At 39.4% G+C, this 16,237-nt stretch overlaps 3 protein-coding genes across 6 annotated transcripts; 1 reads left to right on the top strand and 2 right to left on the bottom strand.

Annotated features, from left to right (window-relative positions):
• Positions 1 to 638: 638 nt before the first annotated feature.
• On the bottom strand, positions 639 to 4,730 carry LOC116263150 (cytochrome P450 709B2-like). Its single transcript, XM_031642766.2, has 5 exons — positions 4,231 to 4,730; positions 3,897 to 4,120; positions 2,828 to 3,057; positions 1,850 to 2,219; positions 639 to 1,240 (listed from the first exon to the last, which is right to left on the bottom strand). Exons 1-5 carry the CDS (start codon positions 4,511 to 4,513, stop codon positions 809 to 811), a joined length of 1,539 nt encoding a protein of 512 aa, XP_031498626.1. The 5' UTR covers positions 4,514 to 4,730; the 3' UTR covers positions 639 to 808.
• A 1,597-nt stretch (positions 4,731 to 6,327) lies between these two features.
• Positions 6,328 to 10,667, top strand: LOC116261697 (uncharacterized). Of its 2 annotated transcripts, XM_031640498.2 has the most exons (9): positions 6,328 to 6,525; positions 6,708 to 6,934; positions 7,048 to 7,107; positions 8,258 to 8,419; positions 8,608 to 8,790; positions 8,890 to 9,020; positions 9,109 to 9,277; positions 9,388 to 9,517; positions 10,372 to 10,667. In XM_031640498.2, the coding sequence occupies exons 2-9, from the start codon at positions 6,746 to 6,748 to the stop codon at positions 10,578 to 10,580; spliced, it is 1,233 nt and encodes a 410-aa protein (XP_031496358.1). In that variant the 5' UTR covers positions 6,328 to 6,525; positions 6,708 to 6,745; the 3' UTR covers positions 10,581 to 10,667. The 2 variants fall into 2 exon arrangements, with proteins under 2 accessions (XP_031496358.1, XP_031496357.1); XM_031640497.2 differs by having other exon boundaries at positions 6,329 to 6,934.
• A 1,276-nt stretch (positions 10,668 to 11,943) lies between these two features.
• LOC116262789 (BTB/POZ domain-containing protein At3g56230-like) lies at positions 11,944 to 15,541 on the bottom strand. Of its 3 annotated transcripts, XM_031642287.2 has the most exons (5): positions 15,318 to 15,431; positions 14,887 to 15,001; positions 13,925 to 14,144; positions 13,554 to 13,727; positions 11,944 to 12,642 (listed from the first exon to the last, which is right to left on the bottom strand). In XM_031642287.2, exons 2-5 carry the CDS (start codon positions 14,937 to 14,939, stop codon positions 12,178 to 12,180), a joined length of 912 nt encoding a protein of 303 aa, XP_031498147.1. In that variant the 5' UTR covers positions 14,940 to 15,001; positions 15,318 to 15,431; the 3' UTR covers positions 11,944 to 12,177. The 3 variants fall into 3 exon arrangements, with proteins under 3 accessions (XP_031498147.1, XP_049936165.1, XP_031498148.1); XM_050080208.1 differs by lacking the exons at positions 14,887 to 15,001; positions 15,318 to 15,431 and adding an exon at positions 15,459 to 15,541; XM_031642288.2 differs by lacking the exon at positions 14,887 to 15,001 and having other exon boundaries at positions 15,318 to 15,448.
• Positions 15,542 to 16,237: the final 696 nt, after the last annotated feature.

Below are 16,237 nucleotides of genomic sequence, written 5' to 3'. Positions count from 1 at the left end.
CTCTATCTCGCAAGAAAGGGTAAAGCAACCTGGACATCCAGGTCCGGACGACGATAAGATTAGACCACTTAAATAAATACGCTTGTTTTCTTTTGAAATGGAAATTTCAAAGGAGCCTGGATTCCCATACCTCTCGAGAACACCAGATAAGGACCTTGGTAGGTGAATAAGAATTATTTGAATCGTAATTTAGTTCTCTCCCAATCCAAAGCCTAGTTACCCGCATCCAGTAGACAATAATATAGGTTCCACTGCAAGTTCAAAGTAAAATTTCAGACTTTGGATCTTTTCATCAAAAGCAGTTTGAAATTAATAACTTAGTAGTAAGACACAATTCCCAACATCCTTTCGAGTTCCAAAGATCAAAAAATCTGTTTTCCTCTTAGGTGCTACTTAGTTTATTTCCGGTTATGAGCTGAATGGTTTATATTTATGGGACAAATAGCTATAGTTCCACAATAGGATTTTACGTGTTCTTCCTTAGTCTATGAACAATACGAAAATGTGCGGTCATTATAGTTGGAAGCAGAAAAGCTAGGAAGCCATTGGATTTCTGATTGGCGTATACAGGAGGTTGATTTGGGAAAGGCCTAGAAACTTCAACATGACTGTACTCCTCATCTCTTTGGTGCTCGAGCTACAAAAAGAAAGATGGAGTCCTGCGTCACGTTATCTGTATATTTGAATCACTAATTAACTCAACACTTTGAGAATTTAAACCAACAACGTCTAACTTATTGCTCTGGAATTAGGACGCCAATCAACTCTCAAGACTCGAGTACATCCTGCAAGGAGTACAGTAATCCATCTACACATGTACAGGTTGCAGCAGAATAGGCAGACCGAACTGAGGCCGCAGAGTAAGGAGGCGAAATGGTGCATGCTTGTAACCAGGAGAAAGAGAAAACGAGTAGCGCTGCAATATCATGGCCAGCACCAGCTTCCCTTCCATCATAGCGAAGCTCTGCCCGACGCACACCCTTGGACCAAAGGAGAATGGCATCATCGCATTCGGATGCTTACCAGCTCTGGAGAGTCCCTGCGAGAATCTCAACGGGTTGAACTCATCTGCATCTTCACCCCAATACTCTGGCTTTCTGTGAACCATGAGGATGGGAAGCGTTATGGTTACGTCCTTTGGGATCAGCACATTTCCCAGCTTTAGTTCCTTGGCAGTCTTCCTCAACATCAAAAGAACAGGGGGGTACAGCCTCAATGTTTCCATGAGAAACATGTTAGTCTGAAACGCAGCAGCAGAAAAAGGGAAAACGATGAGATACAAAATCTCAGAGTATAGATGGCGTGTTCAAGTCCTAAGAGAGCAAGAGAAGCATTTCTCTCGTACAAGCTGACAACTAGGATCGCAGTTGCCACTTGCCAGGCCTGGCGGCATGGGAACTGGAATTAATCGGGAAGTTCCTTCATAAATTTGGAAGACTCGGGGAATCGGAAACCAGTAGGAAATGACATGGTGAGCCGTCTGAGAGATGGTGTTATGTTGGATAATGTAAAATACTGTTAAATGGATAAGTAAAATTTTAAGAAAGTAATCAACAATACAACGAAAGAAATGATATTGGAAGTCGCTTAAAATAAAATGACGAGGGAATTAGGATTCACATAATTGGTAGTTGGGCTCCTCTTTAGTAATCAGAATTCCTGTGGGTTCTGCTTACAATTCCATGAAACTAGGGCACTTGATTAATGCAAGTAATTTCGGTAACTAAGATTAGGGCCATAAGTGATATACAGTGGAAGAAAGAAAAAAAAAAAAGATAAAGTGGAAATACGTCTAGTTGAGTGAAGACTTTGTGAAAGAGATGAAAAAGCATGCAGTAATCAGACTCACCAATTTCAATTTTCCAAGCATATCTGCGTCAGGGGTCCCCCTTCCGCACAGATCCATCACTTCTTGTCTCAGTTTAGTTTGCCAATCCGGGTAAATACTCAACAGGAACATGGCCCAAGTTAGCAGATTGGCAGTAGTCTCATGCCCAGCGAAGAAGAAGGTCATGCACTCATCCATGATTTCGTTGAGGCTCATGCTCATTCTTCCATCTTCTCCTCTTGAGGATTCCATCATCATCCCAAGCAAATCATCCCCAAAGCCTCCAGCTTTTACCGCAGATCTGATTCTGGAGTTGATTATGAATTTAAGGTTATCTCTGGCTCTCTTCTCCAGCTTCCACAGTTGGCGATTTCTCTTTGTAGGTAAGTACCTTTGCATCAATAAAAGAAACTAACACCAGTACATGACCTGCCAGGAAACATCATAGAAGACGGAATCCACAATCTATGACTCTTTGTAAGTTTATAAGTTGCAATTCTCATGATAAAAAGTAACATCGAAGATAATTTTAACTTGCAGTTTGGATAACAAATTTCTGTGTTACATAGAACAGGAACATGTTGACAATTGACATAGATCATGAAGTTCGATGTGAGATGTTGCAGTCTCGAACTTCAGCAATTACAGAAAAAATTTTAATGTCTAAAGCAAGCGATGCAGATAATTCCTGTAAAAAATATTTGCATTAGAAAGGCTTGGGAGAAGGTTGTGATAAAAATTGGCAAGAAAATATTCTTTTTCCTTGATACAACGTTGGAAACAAAATTGAACTTTGCATTAGGTAGTCAGTATATTCCACGTTCTAAACGTAACTCTCAAACTAGCAAATGTTTGGAAAGAGCCCTAATATCAATTAAATTCGCGTGTGGAGAGGACATGTTCCAAGTGGACCACCACTAGGAATTTAAGAACTTCATAGTTTATAGAAATGCCTCCGAACCCTGACCCGTGCAAGGAAGAAGAGATAAGAAAGATTACTGCAATCCAGGCACAGAGATGTCTCCAAAGCTAGCAATAGCCATTAGGATTAGCTCTTCCTGTGCTGTGAAAACTTCTTTGCCTTCACGGTAGCTGCTTCCAAATGCTGTCTGGGCTATTATATCTGCTGTCAGCTGTTTTAATTGCTCATGAACCTCCAACTCTTTTTCTTCATCTGTCCACGTACTCAGCATGGAGATGGTGCACGATGCCATCGCCTTAGTCATTCCCTAGAATCGCAAACAAAGCACGCCCATGAAAAATTTCCAGGACTCAACAAACCTTGCCATGTAAATTAATATCTTTGTGAAATTAATTAACAAGAGAAAGAACTCCTGCGTATGTCTTTCCTTTTCTCTCGAGGTCAGGAAAAATCGAGCTTTTCTGGATGTGTCGAATTTCTCAAACCAGGAAGCACATAAATTTCTACGCCCTGCATAAGAACCCCTCAAGTGCTCTTTCCTCCCTATCGCTTCATCCTTGATGATTGAGGATCCAGCCATCATTATAGGTCTCTGTATTTTCTTCATCTTGGAATCCTTAAGCCAACCGTCTAAGTTTAGATTAGCTCACCCCTTATTGCAGTTTCCCAATGCGAAACACCACTAGAACCATTCATTTCCTGGTCAACAGTGCCATCATCGGTACACTGAAAATCCTGCTATATACGCAGTTCGTTGTGCATGTTGTATGAGAGACTTGTCACACGGACGCACAGACACAGACAAACTGTGTAAATTTAAAAGTTTAAAACAATTTTCTTCATGCCAGTTTTCTTAGTTGCGACCTAGTTCAGTATTAATCCAATGAAAGGAGAAGCAGGTCATTAGATCATGTACACTCAAGGTCGTTTCTTAGCATAACCTGGCCAATGGACTGCCTATAATTAAGCACAGCTTGTCGAAACGAACAAAAAACGTAAAGGCAAGCTCCAGTTATGTCTCACTTCAATCAATTAGAATCTAACCTTGCCTCAAGGTATGTAGCGTGGCCACCATAGGCATCCGATCACTAGTTCCAGTGGCAGGGGCGCTTATAAGCAGGAAAAGAAGAGGTCTGTTGTTGGTACCTTTAGTCTGTCGACATGGAAAGCAGGATTGATAACCCGCCTGTGCTCCACCCACTTCTCATCGGTGGCCAGAACCAGTCCCTTGCCAAGCAACGCTTTGAGTGCAGGTATGGGATCGTCCTTCGTGAACAATCCAAACTTGGTTTTCAGCATCTCTCTGATCATGTCTGCATCCGTCACACAAAATCTAGGTTCCGTTCCAACCCAGTACAGGAACAATTCCCCTGCATCACCAACAAGTGTTTTTCCCAGACTAGCATTAAGTACCATTAACAAGTTAACGAGGAAAGAATAATGGGAGGAAGGAACGGTGGCAATCGAGACAGTAAAATACCGTATCTTTTGGACCATTTGTGATAAGCAGGTAATACCCTTGAGGCTATGTCATGTGAGAAACCTTCTATGGGCTTGTTAATTGCTTCTTGTTCGAGGCTCATCATCTCCTGCATAGAACCATGGAGGAGGTGGCGTTGCGGGCCCCCGATCCCCTGTTTTTTGAAACAACTCTGTATTGCAAGAGGCTTCCATATGAGAACGATGAAGAGCTTGCAAGCTATGGGGATGAAGATGGAAGATAGCACCAGCAGAGTAAGCCGCAGCTCGAAGGGAAGCGCCATCAATCTTTGGACAGAAAGAGCGGGTCAAAGATGATTGCCCACAAGAAGGTGTCAGTTGGAGATCATTTTGGAACTTTCAGACATTTTTTCTTCCTTCAATTTTACTTGGGAAGCACATGGGATGACAAAGGCTGCTCCGTCGACTCCAGGGTCCTATCCTAACATGTGGCGGCAAGAGCAAGAGGCATACAACGACACTCCAGATACTCAGCAACAGTGGGAACTTAAGCATCGCGTTTAGCAAAAGAAGAGAGGATGATAAAAACTGTTTTGGTTCTAGCACTGAGAGGAGCATGCAACGTAACAAAAATTTACAGAAATATATCATCTGAAATGATTTAAAATTGGGGGTATTCTTTTGATATACAAATGTTCAAGAAAGCCAACAAAACAAAATGTATCTTTAGTCACATGATTTAAAAATTAGGTTATTTTTCTTTTTCAAAACCCCATCTCAATCTTTTGGATATGGCTCACCGGTTCCCTTTTCTGAGATGATTGCAACCTAGTCTTCTAATTAAAACAGTTTTTTCATTATTTTCGGTCAATAATTAGCAATATGAAAAATAAAAGTTAGTTCGAGCATTGTAACTATTTTAACTCATTACATTTTCTTGAGTTCAGATTGGCTAAAGACTAAAGGGACAGAAATATGTTTTTGATTAGTGGTGTAAAACGGATGATATTTAAACAACGTTGAAACCTTAAATCTGTCTTTTATCTTTGGCAAAACTTCAAATCAATGTTTGACTGGTAGGCCTAAGAACAACATTCATAACAATGTTACAGTTACTCAAATAAAAACATAGTGTCTTTAAAATATATGTTGTTTTGTAACCTCAGTTAACTTATGTTACTCTTTTAATTCGAGAGAAGTACATGCTACTATTTGCAATTAATTATTTGTAATTAATTAAAGTAGTGCTCACAAGAATCAAACTAATAATTGACTTTTTTTACCTACATAAGCAACTACAACTGAACTTTTGAAAATGTCAATTGTTTAGTGAGTCTTACTTGACAGATCGATGAGTCGACCCGGACGACGGATTTAAAAAATCTAAGTTGGGCGAACTCATTCTTGCCACTTACTTAAATAATGTTTTTATATGTTTTTTTTCTTAAGGCCCCGTTTGATGCATGTGAAGAAAAATGCACTGGAAAATTAACATTTCACGAAGATTTTTTTGTGGAAAAAAGTCGGACCTCTCTAGGTCCAACTTTTTTGCGCGGGGATTTTTCTCCATTTCAAAAAAAAATGCATGGTAAAATTTCTTTCTGCCAAACAAACTTGAAAAAAAATCTACCTAAGGAGCATTTGTTTGGGTGACACCAAACAAAGTCTCGTTAACTTAATTTTTTTTTGCTGCCTAGAAAACATTTGTTCGGATGACATCAAAACCGAGTTTCGTTAACTTGATTTTGAAAAACCTAGAGAGAGAAGTTTTTCAGGCGAAACTAAATTTTGTCTTTTCGCCCAAAGTTTTTGTCTTGTCAAGACCAGATTTTAAAATTGAAAATTTTAACCAGATTTTTGTAAAACTTTTTACAAAACTGTGCTCTTCCAGAGGTGTCACCAGAATGCCTTATTAGACTTGTAAGTCCAGCAAAGTCCTTTATATGGTGTTTAACGAACAACAAAAATAATTTAAACCGTAATTTTATTAGAAAAATTTATCACACATCAAATATTAAAAACAAAAAATTGAAATATATAATTATATATATGTTAATGAAATCGGTACGGTATTTCTATTTATTGTCTACCAAATTCATCTGAATTTCTTCTTAAAACTTTCGACCACTGTATTCATGAAATTTTTTCCGCTTCATCAAGTTTCCCTCGCAGCGAATGTCTCGGAATATGTTGTCACGGTCTAGCTACGTTCTCATGCCACTGCCAAATTTCTCTCAAAAACGGATGTGGATGCTGAAGACATTGACTAATTTCCCCGAGATGAAAATCTTGTCATCAGACTCCCGGCCCAAACGTGACCGCCATTGAACATACTGTAAGGAGCCGAGTCCGACACTTTCTTCATTTCTCCTCGAAGGGATGGGAAATCGGGGATTTTGCGGGACATTTGAAAGTTCTGTCCCTCGACTTAGATGGTTCTGGCTTTCCCATGGCTTCTGCTTTGTGGGTGGTTGTTTTTCCTTCCTGACAAGCATGGCTGTCGGTGCACTCTCGTAGATTGGTCCGTCTGAAGCGACTGCGTCCTGTTGACTGGTATGGGCACCTCGCTAAAGGAGTTCATCAAGGAGGAAGTGCCCGATTGGGACGACGACGTCCTGTCGGCCGCGCGCTTCAAGGCATTCAGCGGCCAAAGATCAGATTGGGAGACGAAATATTGGTTCTGGAGGGATTTGATCATCAAAGTTGCTCGGCATCTCGGCGTCACCGTCATTCATGCGTCGGAGGCAATCGAAGAACCCCAAATCTCTCTCTCTCTCTCTTGTGCACACACGCGATCACAGATGTATTTGTTTTTGTTGTTTTGTTTAATAATCGCTTGAAACTGTCTTTGGTGCAGCTCAGGAAAAATTGGTTTGTCAGAAATGGACTGACGCCTCTGTGTATGGATCGTGTTTTGGTGAGTTTCTTTTTTCAATTTCGGTGACCGATGATTTTTTTTCATTTTTAACAAATGCTTTGTGCTTTATCCTTCTCTAGTTACTGGGGTATGTATGATCAATATATTGAATTGCACCATATACTTAAACAAATCAGAGTGGCATATGTGCTGATAGGCGGCTAACGGTCGTCTACTAGTTTGCGTTCTGCATGCCCATATACAACGTTAGTGTCTCTCATTTTCTCAGTTGGTAAAACCATCTGAATAACTCAAGAAAACTTTCCAGCATCACCACTAGATTCAAATTCATTTATTACCCATGAGAACCATCCCCCAGTGGGGCAACTAAGTAATCAGTGGTCATTTATTTTCCCCTAGTGACATAATAGGATTATATGTAGGATAAGTTTGATCCCACTTGATGTGAATCTGGAACAATGAGTACAAGATCATTTGATATGTGCAGAAGGAGATCAATAATAAATTGCTACCATCGGTATGTGGAGTGAGTAGTTTTGCTTAATTGAACGATTGAAAGATTGTACTTGTCAAATCGGTTCCAGCAGCAGAACATATTTAAAATACTTGAAAGCATTCAATGGAGAGAGCATTGAGCCCTTTGCCCAAAGTCTCTAGGAATAGATGGGGCCTCGATGACCAGTTGTTCAAAGCATATGGTTTCTCATATGCAGGAAAATGACGGCAGAAAAATTTTTCATGGTGTTGTATATTATAGAGTTGACTCTAGGAGCAGTTAGTTGGTGGTTGGAGTGACTGCTTGAGAAGAAGTGACCTATTGCATGGCTATATGGATGTGAAGTTGTGTTCGACATGGAGCTAGTTGCTGTCACCCATCCTGCACACCAAGCGGATTAATTTGCCTAAATTGGTATCGCAGATAGAATTTCTACGACAAAAAGCCTGCTTTTTTTTCCAGTGCAAGGATGAAATATATTAATTAAATATCAACTACTATAACGGAAGTTATTTTCAATCATTGCAACGTAAGGTACTTCTCCTAAATTAGCACTTGAGGTGTACAAACTTGGCATATTTTCAATTGGTTAAATTTGATAGCGGACGTAAATAGTAAATACTTCTAGTGTTAAGGCAATTCTTCTTCAAATTATCAGTTGTGTTATATTTCTTATTCCATTTCCCTCTTCAGCTTGAAATGTACAATGATGGGGATATTTTAAGGATTGGTGATTTGAAGGATCCATCCGGTGGGACCTTCTACGGGTTGTTTAAAAGAGCATTAAACTTGGTTGGTGCTAAAAGATCAGCTGAAATTTTTGAGGAGCGGCTTATCCTGTCCACCCTGGTTAAGGTATGTTCCATGCAGAGACTATCCTTTCAATCTCGGAGGATTGTGTCTGCACAACCCAAGTTCCAATAGATTTTTTTTTGTGTACTGAAATTAAACAGAGAATAGCTTATCTTCCTTCTGCAACTTTGGAAACATTCTGCTAGTCTTTGACTTGTTTGTCGACTTCATCAATCACATGGTTTTTATAGGAACGAGCAGCTGAAATCATCAAGTCCTTATCTGAAACCAATTGGACTTCATGCTGTGTTATCACTATGGGAAAGTTTAGAAGTCTCTGCAGGGGAGCTGACGAAACAACTGCAATTTTTAGTTATTTGTATGAGTCAGCACAAGCGTGTTACCTAATAATCACTAAAGGGGAACGTATCGAGGTGAAGTAACATTTTCACATCTAAGTAGTGAATCAGGAATTTTAATGCAGCTTGAATTTTATTATAATGGAGCGGTGCTGCTTACATGGGCAATCTCAGGGTATGAAGCTGTCCCTTTTGCCTCAACCTGTTCCTACTGCTACAAGACTTGATTATGACAATTTGCACTTGGTCTGCACCCTTGAAAGGCTACAACAACAACTTGATGTAATTAATAACCGTTATAGAAAGTAATGTCTGTCTTTGCACACTAACTAATTTTTCATGTCTGTTTATCATATTAAAAGTGATTAGTGATACTAGTATGCCTGAAATCAGGTCGAAAGAGGCAGCTATAGCATCACTGAAGTGTGGAAACAGACAGGATGCTCAAAGGCATGTTAGGCATTTAAAGTTGGCTACAGGTAGCAGAAGCAAATGTATATCGCTATTGAACAGGGTTGAAGAGGTCCTTGGAGTTATAGCCGATGCTGAAGCTACAAAGAAGGTGTCTCTGGCATTTGTTTGGGCCTTTGTTTGGTGTTCCTTATGATGACCCCTTGATTAATATCTTGTTTTTCTAATCGCAAATGTTCCATTTGTTAAACATAATGTTAGGCTACCGAAGCAATTCAAATTGGCGCTCGAGCCATCAGGGAAAATGGTATAAGTGTTGAAGAAGTTCATCTTTGCCTCCAAGAGCTCAGTGAGAGCATAGATTTGCAAAAGCAAGCTGAAGAAATGCTTGGTAAGTTACTGCTCTCCAATTAAACTGCTCTTTTACGTTATTTGTGAATTTAACTTGTTAAGCGTTTCTGCTGCTCTAGTGTTGTTGGAATTGAATTGCTAAGAGTCATCCATTCTGGTGCTTTATTACTGTGGAATTATATTGCTAGTAGTCATCCAGTTACATGATTCTGTTCTTCCATCATGCAGCGGCCTGATTTGGTCAGTCTCACTAGTTATATTGTGGCAGCCACATAAGCTGTTGGTTTACATGGGCAGCTCAAAATTGTCGGAAAATTAGCTTCATTTGATCAAATAGATATTCTGTCCCTCTTTTATCTGTTAATAGCAAATTGTGCTGTATAGTTTTAGTATAAATATAAATATAGAAATAATATGCTGAATATTTTGAACTAAAGAGATTTTCTGTTCCTGTTGCTGTATTTTTTGAGTATTATTTTGAGTATAAATATAAATACACAAATTTGTTGTGTGTATTCATATTTATGCTCAAAATATACAGCAACAGGAACTGACTATCTATTTCGTTCAAAATATAGAACATACTTTGACTATTAGTAGATAAACAAATTATTTGAGTGTATTATATTTATACTTAAAATATACAGCATACTTTGGCTATTAACAAATAAAACAGGAATGGATGATCTATTTGGTTCAATGAATGTGATTCTCTGACTATTTTGAGCTGCTTTTGTCAACTAACAACTTATGTGCCTGACCACATTATAACTATGAGGCTGACCAAGTCTGGCCACTGCATGATGAAATAATGGAACCATGTAACTGGATGACTATGAGCAATATAATTCCAACAGTCTAGCTCTCTGTTTTGTTGACTTTTTGTTTGTGCAGCATCATCACCATTTCCAATCCTTGACGTGGATATGGATGATGAAGAAATGGAAGAAGAATTTAAAAAATTGGAAGCAGAGCTTGGAGAAGGTGTCAGGCCAGCTCAGATGGATGAAGCAGTTAGTGCCAGAGTGCAGCGTGCGAAGAATGAAGAATTAGTTGACTCGCTTGGTAATGCTCTGTCTAGAGTTACACTTGAACCTGCTTAAACTCCTGACCTAGCCGTTCCAGCTCTGTGCATGTGAAACCATTAAATTTTGTGTTATAAGAAGAAATATTCTTGCATATTTCTGGAATATGATTTCTTCAGATGGTTGTTTTGGCTGGAAAGTTTCAAGTTTATCCTTAAATCTGTGATCTGTGCAGGTGTAAAAATTAGAAAGTTTAAAGCCTTTCTTCTGCTAGACATTAGCTTATAGCCAAAGCTACTAATGAAATTCTCAAGTCACTGGTTGCCCACATTTGAACGACTTGTGAATTCCAAACTTCAAATCGTGTATTGCAGCATAGGGAAAAGTCACGTTCTCATATGGCTACGTAATCCTTCTCAGTTGTTCGTCTGTATTTAAAGGCAATCATGTGCTTTTAGTCTGTAAACTTGGAAACTTCAAAAGCTTATTTATGCGAGCAGTAATCTATAGGCATCTATTAGACGCTCCCTTGGCAAATTTTAGGTTTGAATTTGGTACGTGGAAAAAATTGGTACCTTGAAATATTAGGTAATGGTGAGGTCTGTAGAGTCTGAACGAGGGGATTTCTCAAATTTAAGTGTGATCGATCAGAACAAGAGGGCACGCTTATTAGTAGTTAATCACAACATCCTTTTTGCGATAATCTGTTCTGTATCTGTTACCAAGTAAAATGCCCTTAGACCAAGGCAATTGGCGGAAAACATAGATCTACATTGTCCATGGGAAATACACCTAAATTTTTCATCAAAGGGCAATGCGACATGCAACAGTGTTATATTGAAACCACAATTTCTGTTTACTTTGGCCGTTTGTTGGTTCAGGATATAGAGAAGGCTTATGTGAAATATTATGGACAAGCACCCTATAAATATTGATACGTCGTCTGAATCAAGTTTGACCATATGGATGTGAAGTGCATTGTTAATTCCATAGTAATCACTAATCGGACTCTGAATCAATGGATGCGTCATGAATAGTAGCATTTCAAAATTGTATAAAAACGTCAAATTTTCTGTTACACAAGAACACTTTTTGTACATGAAAACCATTTGTTTTGTGATACATGAACACATTTTTACACAACACTTTCAAAATTCTATCTTCATCAAATCCACGTCGATCACATTTATACTATTCAACTTGGTTGAAATGCCTCAAAATATCGAGGTTCCAAGGGCGCATACTTGCAGGTACTCTTATTTAAGGTTTAGTCGATCCAAACTAGTCGTACATGAATTTATCTTACCAGGAAAGTGAAAGCCAAGTGGTTGAACACCACTAGTAATACTAAAATTGTTTGAGACATCTATAACAGGCTCTAGCATGAGGCTCCACTTGGGTTGCACCTTTCTTACTATTTGTAAAACAATGGAGCCCTGCATATCATTTCTGTTATTTTTTCATAAATCTCAATAATACATGAGACAAGTAATACAAATTTACAGCAAAAATGAGGTCATTTTGTACAACGATACACCGCTTTCAATAAGCAATTATAAATGTTCAGAACCTCACTGTATATGCACTTTTGCTTACCAACGATAAATAGGATCTCTCTCTCTCTCTCTCTCTCTCTCTCTCTCACACACACACACACACACACACACACTCATAATTACGCTTTCAAGCTGTCTTGTTGGCCGTTAACCTCCATAAACATGGCTCTCGTTAGTTCTACTGCTAGAAAAGCATTCCTCATCACAAAACCACAGTACCCCTCAGAAAAAACTATCTCCTCCCTGTGCTTCACGATGGTCTTCATAGACATGCTCTTCAGCCTCTCATTCATGCACAATGAAGAAAGTTCTAGAATTTCCAATGCATTAGATGTGCTCAATGTCTGTAGAATTTGAGCTTCACAACACCTTGCTAGGTATTGCACTTCATATTTGTCAGCTGCAATCAGCAGAGCATGGGCGTGGTTTGCAAGTTGATCCTTGGGCAGACTTCCAGAGTAGAGGAATTCCAGTAGGCAGTCTAGCTCCTCACTCTTGAGCTCCGGCAAAGTGATGGTGTAAGGTGAAGAAGCTTTGCATTCATCAGCTTCAAACATTGCTTTAAAGATTGGGGACCTTGCTGCCTGGTCAAGCATGCCTGTTAGAATCGGAGCTAAAACTAAAGAAATGAATGACATTTGAAAAAGTGATTTTCAGTATCGAACTCATCCAGACAGTTCCGTTTAGATTTCTTCAGAATGAATCCTCCTCCAAATGACGGAAGGGGTAAAAATAAATCCCCAATTTGTCATGTCAAATGGTTATCCAGAAATGGCAGGCGAGAACCATAATTATTTCATAGGTTGCTGAAGCATAGTTCCATTTCTGTGCGGACATAACATGCTTTCTGTAATTAGACTACTGATTGCTTACTGAGTTCATACGGGATCTTTGGCAAGTCCACATCGTGGAGACCTGAACACGCCTGATTGATGTAACCCATGAACTGCCTTCCCCGAATCAGAATCAAAATAAAATCATCTGGTGCTTGACGAACACAAGTCAGGAACTAAATGATGTTACAGCAACTAGCAACTGCCTGGTGAAGTATTTGCAGGAAATATCCCATGGTGGCCTGGTCTAGGCTTTGCTCTATATTCCACAGGACCCTTTGGCTTAAACTAATCTATTTAGCTTGTTCTTAGGGAAGCTATCTACATGAACGTGATCTTTATAATTGAAAACTGGGAATCAATACCAAAATTCAAGTCTTCCTGTGGATCATCTGTTTGGTACCGCAGGTGATCTGATTCTGAGGACTATCGTTTTTGATATGTAAGATTAGGCAGATTCCAGCTAACAGAAAGAGAATATATATAAGGAAAAGAATCTCAGATAATACTGTGCAGACAGTAGCATACATTATACAAGGTAAAAATTAAAGAACAGAAACTAGGAGACCTCCAGTTCAGAGGTCTCCGTCTCGGGATTGGTCTTTGGAAAAATGATGGAGAGAAAGAATGGATGTAGAAAGAAAATGAAGGGACGCGCTTACCAGGACGGCCCTGTGGGCAAGCCTTGCTGGTCCATCCGTCGCCTTAATCTGAACGTCTGCGTGAAGTCCTTCCTTGAACGCATCGACTAATCCTCCTAGAAAACTTACTCGTTCAATCAAACCTTGGTCCCTTTCCTTCCATTCCATCAACTTCCTATAGGCGTAAGACAACCCCTGCATCGACAATGCTGATAGATAATAATCAGAGAAAGTTAAATTTCATATATCCTGAGGTCAATCGAATCCTTCGTTTTCATTTGTTTTTTGAACTAAAAACCAATCTGAAATAGGCCGATTTTTTTCTGTATCTTTTTGCGTTACACTAAAGCTGCAAAGAATGAGAGTTGATTCCTATCAACATGCATACACACCTTGGATCTCAACTCTTCCGTTATATCAATCTTTCTGGATTTTTGTTGTTCGTCAGCAGAGATGGGGTTCGGTTCGCCGTCCATCTTTTCCATGAAAGCTATCATGCTACGTGCTCCTTCATAGCAACTCGAGCAGATGCTGTTTCTTGGCAGCCTGAAAACGCCAGCTACAGAACTGCAAAGGCAGCAGTCCATGATCTCGATTCTCTCCGTCCACCACCTGCTAAATGGGTTCCTCTCTAAGAATCTCTTAAAATAGTTCTTTGTGATGAGAGCTCAGGAGGAGGAAGCCTCACGTTGAAGGTTTTATAGGTGCATCTGGTCTACCAATAAGGCAGGTAACAGGAATCATCAACGAGAGTGGGGAAAAAAGAAAGAAAAAAGAAACAACTCGCACAGCCACATTCGTTCTGCTTCGTGAAATCTGCACATTTTTTATGCTTCCGGTCAACTAATCTGCTCTTCCTAATTTAAAGTTAAGTGTCTGCCTTTGGTTCCTCTTACTTTTGGCTGCCAATTCATCTCCATGAGTGCGAATCACGTAAAGACAGTTCCGCTTTTTCTTGTGTATGCATAAGAGAAAACAAAAGCAAGATACCAAAAACCGACTCCTCCAGAAACATAAAGGAGGGAAGGTGGGGAATTGAGAAGTTAAAAACAGAGTTGCCAAAATAGGCTCTCTGCAGGTGGCAATGATTTGGTCTTAAGAGATTCAAGTGGAAAGCATACGAACTTTATATCTAGCTTGCTTCTCCTGGCATAATCTGTTCTACCTACTGGTTTCGAGAGGAAATTTGATATGTGCAAATGAAATACTGTGCTTATGTTTCGGATCCAACCTTTTATTACTGCGATAGGAAAGTGGGTGTAATCAACCCAATACTGCTTCAATAGGAGAGACTACGAAGTGGTACCTAACGTATTGATTTTATTTGAATGCACTCGATCTTTTAAAGGATCACCTGGTTGCCGACGGCTCACATAAAACTGCAGCTTGAACAAACGATGATTCCATGTAGGCCCAGTTATTGGGGTTGCTTCGGCCTTCGAGTTACTGTAAGGTGAAAAAATGGAGCACTTTTCCCAAGAAGCAGTAAGAATAGTTAGATTCGGGGTGTGACACAGAGAAACAGGAGGAAGAAGACATAGGTACCAAGAAGCTCGGATGGTTATTGAAGGACAAAAACAAAAAAAAGTTGAAAGATCAAAGCTCTACGGAATTGAAGCACAAAATCTTCATTTTGTTCCGACATCAAAAAGTGAAAAGAGGAAAGGAGAAAGAAAAATCTGTTTTTGTTAATACTGATTGATTCCTACAATGTTGTCCCAACAAAAGCATAATTTTTTTCCAAACAAAGACCAAGTAGAAGACCTAAGGTCAAGAGTTCAATACCCTGGAGTGACATTTGGCGAAAACAATGTGGTAGTATGCCTGACATCCGCTAGCCAACTAAAGAAGTGTCATCCCGTTCATTCAATCTTCTGAACGTACAGAGAGGACATTTTATGGGCGTTTCTCTCAGCAAACAATTACCTGAAGAAACGACGGCAACACAGGCAAGAGGATGGAGGCTTTCAAACAATTGACGCAGTAATATGCAGAGGTTGTGGCGTAGAAGGAAGGAGCACGTTACTTCCTAACCAGCTGCCGCGTCGGCAGTGGAAGTTGGTTTGCCCGAGAATCCCGCCATTATTTTAAGAACGAGCGACTCTGGTTAGCGGTCACCCTCCCCTATTCTGGACGCTGGCCAACCAACCCAGAAAGATGCACTAAAATTTTATATAATTTCTTCAATTATATCTTATAAATCATTTCGAATTCTTAATCATGGGTACCAAAACTGTGATTTTCATGGTTCGGTACCTACAAAATTTACTCCTACAACAATTGATCTTGGTTTAAATGAGATTAGTTTTACAAGGATGTTATTTTTCATTTACCAATATTTAGGGAAATAGACACATTCAGAAGCGCACCACCATATGGTGTTTGGCAACAGTAACATATTTATTATTTTGCAGATTTATGAAGACACTGTACTTTGGAGAAAATTCATGAAATAATAACAATTGTCACACGACAAACGACCCCTTCTTAGAGCTTGGTTTTAACACTTTTGCTCCAGTGGTTCAGAATTTACCTGCCCCATATATTCAGTAAGTCCGAGACGAAACAAGTTTGGAGTATGAGGTTGTTCGCTTACCTGAAAATATGTTATATCGAGCTCCCTTTTTTTGGTTGTTCATGTTGAATTGTTCGATCTTTCATTTACTAAACTCTAAGGAAGTAGCCGAAAAATTGGGCTGCAACTT

Source organism: Nymphaea colorata, chromosome 10 (genome assembly GCF_008831285.2).
Source record: "Nymphaea colorata isolate Beijing-Zhang1983 chromosome 10, ASM883128v2, whole genome shotgun sequence".
NCBI classification, from domain to species: Eukaryota; Viridiplantae; Streptophyta; class Magnoliopsida; order Nymphaeales; family Nymphaeaceae; genus Nymphaea; species Nymphaea colorata.
This window is presented reverse-complemented; position numbering and strand designations above follow the sequence as displayed.

Coding starts and splice junctions, on each gene's coding strand:
- LOC116263150 (XM_031642766.2), bottom strand. CDS start 4,513: ATGGCGCTTCCCTTCGAGCTGCGGCTTACTCTGCTGGTGCTATCTTCC. Junction 4,121..4,230: donor CAAATGGTCCAAAAGATACG/GTATTTTACTGT, acceptor TTGGTGATGCAG/GGGAATTGTTCCTGTACTGG. Junction 3,058..3,896: donor TCCATGTCGACAGACTAAAG/GTACCAACAACA, acceptor TTGCGATTCTAG/GGAATGACTAAGGCGATGGC.
- LOC116261697 (XM_031640498.2), top strand. CDS start 6,746: ATGGGCACCTCGCTAAAGGAGTTCATCAAGGAGGAAGTGCCCGATTGG. Junction 8,791..8,889: donor CTAAAGGGGAACGTATCGAG/GTGAAGTAACAT, acceptor GGGCAATCTCAG/GGTATGAAGCTGTCCCTTTT. Junction 9,278..9,387: donor ATGCTGAAGCTACAAAGAAG/GTGTCTCTGGCA, acceptor ACATAATGTTAG/GCTACCGAAGCAATTCAAAT.
- LOC116262789 (XM_031642287.2), bottom strand. CDS start 14,939: ATGGAATCATCGTTTGTTCAAGCTGCAGTTTTATGTGAGCCGTCGGCA. Junction 14,145..14,886: donor TGTGAGCCGTCGGCAACCAG/GTGATCCTTTAA, acceptor CCCATTTAGCAG/GTGGTGGACGGAGAGAATCG. Junction 12,643..13,553: donor TTGCCCACAGGGCCGTCCTG/GTAAGCGCGTCC, acceptor ATGCTTGACCAG/GCAGCAAGGTCCCCAATCTT.